The following is a 12,559-nucleotide window of genomic DNA, read 5'->3' as shown; positions in this document are numbered from 1 at the left end:
TCCTTGAGCATCCTGCATTGTTTGAAAATGAGAATGGTCGCTAGTTTCAATCCCTGCTATGTGTACAAATCATATTCTAAATGCATTTTTTTACAACAAACTTGAGAGCCTCCCCTTCATTTTCAGTGGGAACAGTGCTGTTGGTCTCCCTTTTTTGCTTGTGCGTCATAGTCTGGAGTAAAATTTGTTGTGGCAATTCTTAGGAGAGATCCGAGGTGTTGGTCCGTTTACCTCGATCTGTGACGGGTTGATGTTGATGTGGCTGAACGTCACGTCGCGTACGTCGAGCCAAATTGGCCACTATCTTTTAAACACTCGGCACTGTGTCCACCTTGCTTTTCCGTGGGCGACTCATTTTAATAGAAGGATTCCAGGGGAAGGTTTGTGGGTGGCGTTAGGGTAAAACTGTATCTGAAAGCTCAGCGCACGAATTACAAGAATGCTGTCGTCACAGCCCACGCTCTAAATTCAGGACTGATACAAATAGAGCGCGAGTGCGCCATGTCCGTACTACTGAGTACGTACACGCACTTGTGAGTGTGCATCGAGCTTTCTGACACGGCTTCCGGTAGTAAATGCGGAGGCGAGCGGTTCCCCATCTACTGGGGAAACGCAGTCATTGCAGGCAAAATGACCCAAAAAAAAGTTTAATAATACAATTTATTCAGGGTTGGCGGGCCGGATTAAACGGTCCCACGGGCCGGATGTGGCCCACGGGCCGTAGTTTGCCCACCACTGGGCTAACCTGTTAGCGGTGGAGCCCAAAATAGGAGCATTGTTCAAAACCCCAAAGATGAAAGCGACCACCGAAGTAGCCTTAAGTTATGTTCCAACTTCAGCGAGATCAAATATACGGCACATTAGCTCGGGGATTGCTTGTGTGTGGTTAACGGCAAACAGATGTCGCCGTACTGTATGATTAGCGCGTCGTAGCATAAAGCGCGTACGCACCCAGACAGGAAAAGCGGTTGCGGCAGTGGCAGCAGCTGCGAGCCATCAACTTGGAGGCAACTACTCAAACACACACGCATGCGGCCGGATGTGCGCTTGCGGAGTGTGTTTATATGCGCGTGTGTGCATGTGTGTGTGTGTGTGTGTGTAAGCAGAAACACATTCAAATATGGTCACAGTAATCTCTTTTATCGCCACGATCTCATGTTTAGCCGGCCATCTTGAAAAGTAAACACGAGCAAGGCCTTGAAAAGTTTCCTTACTCGCTCCTCTGCTGTTATTTAAAGAGAACTTCAGCTTCCTGCCTTCTAGACTCTTGCTCTCTCTAGATGGGTGTGGCTTTTAGTGTGGTTTTTTTTTTTCCCTCCACCAGACAAAGTTGTGCAAGTGATGTGGAGCTGACCGAGGAGTCCACACCCTTCAACTTAAAGAGCAGTGGGAGGAGGTGGAGCGATAACAACAACAACAAAAAAGCTTGGAGCCGTCTGCGCGCCGGGAACATTGTGGAAGGGCTTCTGTTGGTAAAGCATGAGTGTCTGTTGCCTTTTTTGGGACGTCTCCTCGTACCACCGTCTTCATGCCTCTGGTTCATTTGATAAACTATCCCAGGGTTATAGAGGTGAGTGGAGTTTGCATATACCTTTGGGGGGAAGAGGTGCAAAACCAGAAGTGACATTTCAACTTGGAAAGTGCAATTCTAAACTGAAAAATCTATTTTAATATGATTTTTCTGCAAATGATTCCATTTGGCCCTGCAGCTTGATGGCCTTACAGACCAGGTATTGATTTTCCACACACTAATATGATGTTTTCCCTTTTCTTGTGTAGACTACAGGTTCTCTGGATTTCTCACATGTGACCAAAAACATGATTTTTAGGTCTATTGAATACTTTTAACTGTCCACAGTAGCAAATGTGGATGACTAGTTGTTTTGACTGGCAACCAGTCTCAAAGTCAGCTGTGAGTCGTCTTCAAGTTTAGAACACGGGAAGATGCATTCTGTTTGTTTTGAACGTCTTTTTGACTGTAAGCCAGAAAACGTCAAAAAGTTCTCAGTTTCCAGAATTCCTCAAAATTAGTCTGTTTCTATGAATGAGACCGATACAGCGGTGTACACTGCTTAGCGCCAAAAGTCAGTTGTAGCTGGATGGATGACAAAATATTATCAATTAAGTCTGCGCCTCGTTTTTGTGTATATCTTGGTAAAAATTGAATTTCAGTCCAGTCCTTTTTGAGTACCTTGCACTACTTGTATGGCTTTGTGTGTTTAAAAGTCACAGAATAGACTCGCTGCATAAAGTGTTACATGGCCGTGCATACACAATTGGCCATCGGGGCTTTTACGGTTAGGAAAAAAAAAGATATAAGCCAGACCCCTGACAGAAAAAAACAGACCTAACCTGTCTCAATTGATGCAGTGCGTAAAAGTGAGATGAGACACAGCTGAGTTGGTTTTATTTTGCGAACAAATACATGTGAATGACAAAATAAGGCGCAAGAGAATGTACGAAAAATAAATGCGGTTGTGACGCTTTGTGGTTTTGGGTGTTGAAAGGCAGATTATGGTGCAATTTGGTCATGTTGACGTTACACTTGCGTATAGCGGTGACATTCAAATCTATTTTATTGCTGTGATGACTTCGCATTAGCATGGTGTCTCAGCATTAGCATCTGCGCTAACATTAGATACAGCGTTCACATCATATAATTAATTTTAAATCCATCATTGTCGATCCATCATCAGATGATTATTACATTTAAGGTGTAACGCAACACTAGTCACTATTCACTGTGTTGCTTTGCTCCTGAGCTCCTCTTACTGGTTGGAGGTGTAATTATCTTTTAAGGCATTGTAGAGAATGAAAATGGACAGCTACTGTGCAGTAAAAAGCATCTTTAGCCAGATTCTCCTAATATGATTAAGTTTATGACTTTATGTAATAACAGAAACGATTCATCGGGTCACTTTAACGTCTTGTGTTAAGCGTAATTATTGTTTAAGTCACTGTTGTGACGCAACCGTATTATATGTGTACAACATGATGCAGTAGCAATAAGGATTCATTGGGTCACTTTGCTCATCAGCTCCCCCTATTGGGGTGGAGTGTAATTGTATTTAAAACCATGCTCTGAAAGAAAATTGACAGAAGCTGACCAATGAGAAGCAAGTATCGTCAGGTTGTCACACAGTAAGGATTCATCAAGTTGTTTTGTCTCTAGCTCATATCACTAGCGGGAGCCTATGAGCAAAATAACACAAAGAATGCTTATTGCAATTACATCATGTCATAAACGGAACGTTCGCAAATCATCCGCCTTTCACTACTGTTTCACTCAATCAAAAACACATGCTGATTCCTAATGTGTCATGTGTGTGCGTGTCTGGAAAAAGAAAAGCAATACTGCGTCCCACTGTGTTAAAAAAAAAAGGGTTGTAGTGAATAAAACGGAGGCGTAGCGAGACAATGGCCAGGCGCTGTCGGCTAGGGCAGATACTTTTAGTGGGAAGAACACACAAAAGAGGTCACGATGGAATTTGAAAGGCAAGGCTGTTGATATACAGCAACCACGCTCAAAGACATTTGGAGTTTTTAGAAATGCCCTTCATTAAAAAGCAGTATCCAGCGACAATTCAAGGATACACATGTTGACTCTGAAGGCGATTTAGGTCATTGAAAATAGAGCTCGTCTGAAATGTGTTCCCTTGGCTCTTGTTTACAGAATTGTTTCTGGGTTTTTTTTCCACGTGTCCTTATTCATCGGGAGGGTCTTTTTTTTTTTTATTGCATTTTCAGAGCCCAGTAAAGCTCCTATGGCAACATTTACGTATGTTGGGGAAAGTTTGATTACCGTGGTTGGGCTTTGGGTCTTTTGCCTTTTTTGTCTTAAGAGGTTTGATTTTTTTTTCACTTCACTGGCTTTAGTGAGCTTGTGGGTAAATTACAAAAATAATATACATGGCCATGTCAAAGATTTTCTTCGCAGTAAAATGTTGACTGCACCTCTACTACTCTAAACACAGTATTCTGATTGATTTTGTTTCTTTGTGGGCTATGAATTAAGTAGATAAAGACAAATACAAATAGCCCTGTAATCAAAGGCTAGCTTAAATCAGAACAGCTTGCTTACAAATTTGGGGAAATGGGCAGGTCACAAGAAATGGTTGTGTAATTTGATACTTGAAGGTCATCCACAGAGCCATTTATAGGCAAGCAATTAAAAAGCACACGTTGGTTGCATTGAGTATATCGAGGCAGATGCATTATGTTCTTATTTATAGATGTCCTTTCTGTGAAGGTTTCCGAGTGCACAAAGCTGTAATTTTCCTTTCTAATTCAGACCTCATACAAGACTCTCGGTCCTCAGAGGGCTTTTAAAACGGCACACAGTGCCCTGGTTGCGTGTTAAGAGTTAAATAAAGTTAATGGCCTGCGCAAACCGTTTCAGCTTTAAGTCTGCCGGGAAGTGGCGGTTAGAAATTTTGCGAGCGACGGGTTCCTGCTGAAGTCATTCGGCAGCAGGAGCCAAACCTCAAGCGAATTATTTTTGTCTATTTCACAGGCAAATACGAACCACCACGTGACCTGTAATTACATTCGCATGAAGGCTTTGTCACCGTTGTTGACACCGTGTACAAAAAAAAAAGGGGGGGGGGGCAGCTATTGGACTTTGGGCACACGGGGCCTGAAGCCGTAGAACCTGAATTCAATTATGATATCATTATGTTCCATTTGGAGTCATGGAAGATTTGTTTGGAGTGCAAGTATTTATAACAACCACAGGAAAAACACAACTCATCCCAAAATATTATATAATAAGTGAAGGGTATTTTCTTTTCTTTGTGTGTGCGTGTGCGTGCGTGTGCGTCGGTCACAAATAGGTAGCAAATATGGAGACAGACAAGCATTACAAATGACATCATTGGTGAAGTAAAGACGATGCTGCCATTTTTGTCTTTGCCTGAAGCAAAAATATGTCGAAATGGAATGAAAGCCTTGCATGCTCATCCAAATCTTTGAACATAAGGAGTAAAAAAAAAAAAAAAAAAACAGCATCGGTATCAAATACCACTTTTTTTTCAAGACAGGTTACAAATAGCCTACGGTCACCCTAGGATAAGAACTGTGCTAAGCCCAGACCGATCTTGTGGGCTCTTGGCCTGCCGCCAAAAAAGTGTTGAGTCGACCGTTCCAATCACGGGATAATCACAAGAGAAAGGCCCTGGCTGGTCGCCCTTCAAGGAGGGAGGAGAGGAGCTGATGAGCACCATGGATTGCTTGGAAGTCATGAGGGCGGCTTGTTAAAAGTCCCAACTTGGCGCAAGTGTTTAGGGCTGGGCAATGTAGCACGACGGGTGTGACCCAAGAGCATTTTCTTTCTTTTGCTGCTGTTTTAAAGAGCAAGCCAGCACTTGTGACAGTTATTCAAGTCAGGGGAAAGGGGGGGGGGCGTGAACATGAGCAGAAGGCCTTCTCAGGATGGGGAGGTGTTGGAATGAAAAATGGATGCTATCGAGTTCCCTTGTGTTCTATGGGCTTGTATTTTCTTTTTGTTTTCAGTGTTGTTAAAGCAGAACGCCATACAAAAGGGGACTGGTCATCGGTCTTTATTATAATTTCGGCCCAAGGTCAAAGCCCTCTTGTTTGGTTCATGATTATTCTTGGGGTAAATACCGATAGCACATATTGATATCGGGCCGATACTGGCCTTATTTTAGGATATAGGGTACTCGTAGAGGCTGCCGATACCAGTCACAGATACTTAAGGCAAGAAATGACAATAAGTCCTCCTTCATTCTTAACATGAACCTTTATGTTGTGTCCAAAATGGCTCAGCTCATTGTCATAAAATGCAATAATAATTAAATACTTAAATAATTAAGGTCTTCATATTAGAAAATGAAATGCAGTTCAGGCAGCTTGGAGCCCCTCCAGGTCAGTGGCGGCTGGTGTAGTTGTTCCAAAGTTGTTGCCTGGGGGCAGCCGCAAGCTAGCAGTTAGCAATGCTGAATGCTGCTTGAAATGTGACAACTTTATTCCACCATTGCCGCGTGATTATGTCTGAAAGACAATTAATTGAGCCTCAGGGGTGCGGGTTTAAAATCAATGCACATTTCATTTTGTTAGGCAGCGTTTTACTTTAGGTGTGGCCAATCTGTATGGCTGCGTGCCCATGAATGTAGTACAGTGGGACGGCGTCAGAGCACATCACTGTCCAAAAATACCACACAGAGACAGAGAGAGCGTGAGAGACATGCAAACGCAGTCATCAGAGGATCATTGAGTTCCCGCGACGGAGCCGAGCCCCGAAACGACAAGCCCGCCTGAGGCTGTTTATGTCAACCACTTGCGGATCCTGATAAACTCGACAGAGGACTGAGACGTTAGTGAGAACAAAGTGTACGCAAAACGCTGCCAACACATTATTTGATATTATAGTGACGTTTTTGCAGGTTTTCCCAAAACTATTTCCATTCATACAGCTTTGCCTCGGCCGGTATGAAGCAGTGTTAGAGGCCAAATGAAAGTTTAATTTTTAGGAAATCATGTCATGTCTTTTTTGTTTTTTGTCACTATCATTCAAATTTGCACGGGAGCATTTTTGACAGCAGTCCTACACCAAAGTGTCTTTTGCTATTTTAGTCTTTGCAATTAATACAGAAACACAAGGTCAGCCAATTATGATGTGGGTTTCCAAAGATTGCAGCAGTTTACAACTGAACCCATTTCATTTCAGTCACTTCTTTGACTTCTGTTTTTTTTCCCATTTCGCGACCTGTACGGGCCAGGAAAGCAAACCCGCTTTGTAGCGCAATATTGCAAGCCGTATCTTGTTTGCACATTGAGTGTGTATAAAGCCACACGAGTGTTCATTTGAGGTTATGTTTTCATCGCAAACATTACTCGCTTTTATTTTTTTGCTCTCATCGAACGAGGCTCGCTGCTACCTTTACATCGCTTTATCTGCCGCCAGCAGCAGCACGGAGTTTTCATAGAAAACAGCTGCTGAGCGCTTTGGAGAATTGCTCATATGAGGGCTGTAAAAGAGAAGTGGGGCAGGGGGGTGGGTGGCAATAAATATTAAGCAATGAGCTAAGCCTCAAGCCTTCAATAGAACCGTGGGGAAATGGCAGACAAATGGAAGCAGGATGGAGGGGAAAAAGGCCACTTTGATACTCACGTCTTTATTTCATCATCATTAGCTGATCCAAAATATGATGAAGACACTTTTTTTTTAATGTTCCCTGTGCTGCTGCTGATGTCTTGTGTATGTGATCATTTGGACAGATGTGAGGGGGGGAATAGATACATTTGGGGATCTGCTCTCATCATACTTTAGTAGGATTCGTAGGATATTTCGTCTTATTCTTGAGTCAGGTGCGTGGCTTTTGAAGTTTTATGGACTGCTATCTATAGGTCTTGGTTTGGAGTATTTCGGGGGGGTGCAGAAGTGAGGATGTGCACCAACTCTTTATTGGTCATAAAGGGTGTGGTTTATGAAGTTCGATGAAAAATGCTATAAAAGAATCCAAAAGTCCATTGAGGTTTTTGTTAAGGCATGTCTAGTGGAGGGGGAATAGTGCCAACTCAAGACGCCTAATTTTGCAGGAGCTGTTAAGAAAAACTTTGTTTCGCATTTGAATAAACTGCGGGTATGCAAACCGGATCCACCATTCACATACAGTACAGTTCATGATGACAGAGTTTACACAGAGTTGTGCTTATTCAGGTGGAGAGGTGTGCTTTGTCTGTGTCCAAGTGTCAACATTTCAAAAGGGGTTTAAGTCTGTGTGTGTGCTGTAATGAACAAGTGAGGAGATGAATCATCTGCCACTCCAGTGCTCACTTTGTCCTCTCTCCTCATCTTTTTTTTGGTCTGTTTTTTTTTATCCTTTTAGGTGTGGACGGATGTTGGCTGGAGGTTGCTGTCTGCCGAGCAGGATTGTGGGAGGAGGCCGGTTTAGTCGGAGGGATTCCTGGCAGAGTGATTTGTTTTTTTGATGTAATGAAAATCACATTGCCAGGGATTTCCAACCGGTTACAACTGAAATGCACACGGCAATCTCAACCGGAACAGAATGCACTCAGCTGCCACTACATTAGGTGCACCTCCACTGTATCGAACATATTCCCTTTTTTTTTTTTTTTAACACAGAACATTTAGGTGGGGAATTTTGGTATACAACATATTTAATGTTAGGTACTTAAAATGTTTATTCTTGTAAAATGGACAAGAGACAATGTTGGCTCTAACATGGGGTGGACAAACTTTGGAAAGATGATGAAAATTAGTTTATTTAATGCTGTAGTAATAATACCTTGTAAATTTAAATTGTAATTGTCAGGGATCATTTATTTTGAATTAGCAGCTTTTGGAGTTTTTGGAATCACGTTCGTGCGCGAGGCTCGCTAATCAACATTACAGCGACATTCCCAAACTGCTGCCTATAATTTAGGCAATCCATGACAAAGTTGTTGTTGAAAATCTTATAATCTGCCACATTGTAGCACAAACCATCTGGATGCCTCAAGAGTTTGGACGAGGCGCAGGACTTAGCTTGCTCCGTGAACAGTTCAGTAGAAAATCCTGTGTTCACAGTGGCTAAGTTCCGCTTCTCGCGAGCCTTTCCAGCGTTTTGAAGTGCCGCTGTTGTAACAGCTGCAAAGAGTCAACGTGGGATCAACTATTATGAAGTTATGCGCTACCCGTTGCCCAGTCGACTGCTATAGTAGTAGAACCCAAAAGCACTTGACTTTTTTTTCTTTAATGTGTTAGTGGCAACTCTGTCAAAGCATTGAAAAGTGTAGATTAAAACTCTAACTGGTGCTAACTGTCAAGATGGTGAAAGGGATCTGTGGCTTTAAAAGTTTTATTAATTAAAAAAAAAAAAAAAAGATCTAAAAGTACCAATTGGTTCTTTACTATGACTGTTACTGCTAACTCAGTATATTGAAGTGCATTTGAGTTTCGTAAAGACTGCTTTAAAAGTATGTGATGGGCTTTGTTTTCTCCAGGTCAAACTGGGTGGAAATGTTGAGATGACGTGAGGCTTAAAAAGTTCTGTTAAGGCTGCTTTAAAAGTGTCCTTTGGGCTTTGTTTGGACTTCTTTGGGACATGTTGGCTTAAGAAGCTGCAGTGTGGCAGAGCATAGAAGGAGGGATGGCTGAGTCACACACCGGAAGGAAATACAGGAAATGTCTCATCGGGGGCGAGGGAAACAAGTAGCAGTGTAATTGTGAACTCTGAGCGCAATTGCTATCTGGGTGGTCAACAACGGAAGCTGCATCCAAGGTGACGTGTGTGTGTTTGTTTACTGTGAGTGTAAAGCTTTACGAATCCCGGCCACTTCGACCGCAACGCTGCTGATGCTCTTATGTAAGGTATTTCTCATAAAAGGAGCAGTGAAAATGCTCGCAGCCAACAACCGAGGGAAATCCAAGCCAAACGTGAGGTAATAATCCATTTTATGTTCTTTTCTATAGATGGAAAGCTATGACATGTTCATCACATTAGAACTATAGTGAGGAATAAATACCATCAATAAAAACAATAAACAAACAAACAAAAAATTTAAAAAAGTATTTGCCAAAAAAAACAAAAAATGTTAGTTGAAAGATGTTTCAATTTACTCGAACTTTATGTAACATCTGCCATAGAGTGGAAGAGCAAATAGTTGTGCTGCCTGTCACTACTCATTTATAGCATGCCAGATGAACAAAGTTGGGAAATTATTTTGGGACAAGTGAAGTGAAATTTCCCACAGCACACCTGATGACACGGCACAGTTTGGGAACGAGCACCAGTTACAATTTCCAGGGAAACCTGGCCACGGTGGCAAGTTTTGCTTGCGTATGCTCTACCTCTCCCCCTCGTGGCGAACAGGCGGCGGTGCGCGGTTGTCTGGGCTCAACCTCCTGTGCCTACTGAGCTGATAACAGTTGGATGTTCACCAAGCACTGGCTCAGTTCAGCATGAACCGGAGTTAGGCCCCCTCGAAATGGCAACGGATACGCCGCCCGTCACCATCCCATGAAAAATGTAACTTTTGCTTCTTACATGTCAATAAAATGATTTTGAAAAAGATGAAATGGCTGAATTGTCTAATTACAACTAGTATAATAGAGTGGTACCTTCTATTTTTTTGTCCTACTCATAGCTGTGGACTGTCAGCCTATTAGCACTGCTAATCTCATCACATCGTGCATGTGAAGCATACCTGTTCAAGGAATATCTAATACATAACTTCCGGTTTTGATCCCACCATCTGAAAGACTAAAGAGCTGCCAAACAGTTGTCAGCGGACTATAGACAGGCGCAAGACTGGAATGTGCAATACCGTCATCAAAAGGCCTGGTGAGAAGCTGGCATCTAATAGCGCCATCATTTCAGAGTGGAAGACACACAAAATAACCATTGATTGCTCTCGCAATGGCGCTCCATGCAAAATCCTACCTCATGGGGTGAGGATCATCACCGGAAAAAGAGGTAAGGAAGCAGCCTCAAAGTACATGGCAAGACCTAAGCAATCATCTGAAGGCAATTTGGATATTAATTGCCCGAAAACAGTTGGGATTCATGCTGTGCCAAAAAAAGGAGTGAAATATTGAAGTGGCCCAAGGAAGTGCTGTAGTCCGATGAAACTAAAAATAAGCTGTTTGGGTATCAAATTGACCTGCTATGTTTGGAGGGTAAAAAAATCCATAAAAAAAAAAAAGACAAAAGTTTAAAAGTAAAAAAAACAATGCTAATGTGGAAAATAGTCATATAAGATTTACCGCAGGAGTTACCAAAGAAACAAACAGATAATGATAAATGGACAAGCGCTTCCAAATATACTTAAGTAGAGCTCTTGCAAACACAAAAGTTGTATTAGAAAGCAGTTGATGTCGGACCTCCAATATGAAGAATCCATTCATGCAGTGACAATTAAAAGATAAGACACTGGTTAATCACATTTTCAGAGATATGAGGCTATGCAAACAACAATCCTCTTTAGTATTATCTCTTGCAGTATGCATACGGATAAAAAAAAAAAAAATGATTGAATCCATTTGCGATATTGCTCGCCTAGTCTGTTTCCAACAGTCTTACTGATGATAGTGATAGAAGATATGCCTAGAGCCAATTCGGAAATTGCAACGAGAGGTTAAGAGACGATGACCTTTAAGCTTCCTTGACGAAGCCATTCGATTGCTGGCCCATTTGATCATATCAAGTGTGTATGTGTGCCATTGGGAAAGTCTAATAGAGGTTATCTGACTCTCATAGATTCAGATCATAACAAAATTAATATTGGCCATCTTAGTCACACTCAGCTCTTTTTTGTCATCCCGTCTGCCCATTTGAAACAATGACTCATTCACCTATGTCACATGTAAAAGGCACTCTCGATATTGAGTGTATTCTCTTTATGAAGTGAGAAACCAACTTATTCAACACATTATAGGATGCTAAAAAGCCCTATCTAGCAGTTTCACCGAACCGTCACAAAATCGCCCCAGCAAGTGAGAAAATGTGCTTTGGCCTGATGTAATCAATTTTTGGCTAAAGCAGGGGTGTCCAAACTACGGCAGTTGGCCCGCGGTCCAGTTTTTATTGGCCCGCAGCAAATTCTGAAAATATAATTGAATATGGCCCGCACAAGAAGCTTGAGCTCAACTCTGTTGCACTTCTCAGTTTCAATACTAGATGGAGCCCGCCACACAAATGAAATAAGGCAAAGAAAAACTTTTACCGCGAGTCCCCAGAAATGGCTGCAACTGCCCCCCGGAAGAGAAGCGAACACGCAGCGTTTGACGTCCCATTAGCACCCCCGCCCCCCTGGAAGAGAAGCGAACGCGCAGCGTTTGACGTCCCATTAGCCCCCCCCGGAAGAGAAGCGAAAAAAATATTGGCACCCGGGCCCCTTCACGTTACTAAATCTGGCCCTCCTTGCAAAGGTTTGGACACCCCTGGGCTAAAGCTTCAGAAGATGTCTTATGAGGATATGTACTTCAGATTATGTAAATGGAGCATGATTACTTGTAAATCATAACAAAAATATGTCGCATAGTCTACATAGTATATTTATTTACAATCACGTTTATGATATAATGTTCTCCACCATGGGTCACCAGCAGGCAACAGTTAGCTCACCAGTAAAGGGAGATTGTGATTTCCAAGGAATGTTGTAGGAGTGACTGAAAGTGTAAACAATTTTATAGCTTTATAGAGGTGAACTATTACAGTTGTTTTTGTCGTTACTATTCTGTCTTCCCTTTGACTTTGCTTGAGTTGTAGTGTTGCAAATGGATATTATATATATTAATTTAATTTAAAAAAGGCTGGTGACCCCTGTTCTAAACAACATAAAAAAGTATATGCACAGTAAGTCTTTGTCAGGATATGTTCAAGGGAATAAAAATGTAAACTACCTGATATTTTTCAAGATATTTTGTTGCTATGTGATGATGGACATCTCCTCCCGTTCCCGACTTTCTGACAGTGTATTTACAACTTTCCCCAAGTATCTGCAGAAAGCTCGTCTCAGGTCCTCGGGCTCTTCCTCAATTTCAGAGTGAATGAGTGGAAGCCTGCTCAGCTGTGAAGCTGCATTCAGAAAAACA

The 12,559-nt window shown here is 42.1% G+C and overlaps 1 protein-coding gene and 1 long non-coding RNA gene across 6 annotated transcripts in view; one reads left to right on the top strand and one right to left on the bottom strand.

Moving 5' to 3' along the window:
* The window catches only part of ift22 (intraflagellar transport 22 homolog (Chlamydomonas)), a 45,822-nt gene that overhangs the window by 25,859 nt on the left and 7,404 nt on the right, over window positions 1-12,559 (bottom strand). For 3 of the 5 annotated variants that reach the window (XM_061295640.1, XM_061295636.1, XM_061295639.1), the window contains exon 5: window positions 8,601-12,542. In XM_061295640.1, the coding sequence (XP_061151624.1) occupies window positions 12,394-12,542 (149 nt within the window). In that variant the 3' untranslated portion in view covers window positions 8,601-12,393. Of the gene's footprint in view, window positions 1-8,600; window positions 12,543-12,559 lie in introns of those variants that run through there. The other 2 variants (XM_061295638.1, XM_061295637.1) reach the window with 1 other exon arrangement.
* On the top strand, window positions 1,200-8,859 carry LOC133165763 (uncharacterized). Its single transcript, XR_009717656.1, has 2 exons — window positions 1,200-1,570; window positions 7,851-8,859. It is a non-coding gene; the product is annotated as an uncharacterized LOC133165763 (long non-coding RNA).

This window comes from Syngnathus typhle, linkage group LG13, assembly GCF_033458585.1.
Source record: "Syngnathus typhle isolate RoL2023-S1 ecotype Sweden linkage group LG13, RoL_Styp_1.0, whole genome shotgun sequence".
NCBI lineage: Eukaryota > Metazoa > Chordata > Actinopteri > Syngnathiformes > Syngnathidae > Syngnathus > Syngnathus typhle.
This window is presented reverse-complemented; position numbering and strand designations above follow the sequence as displayed.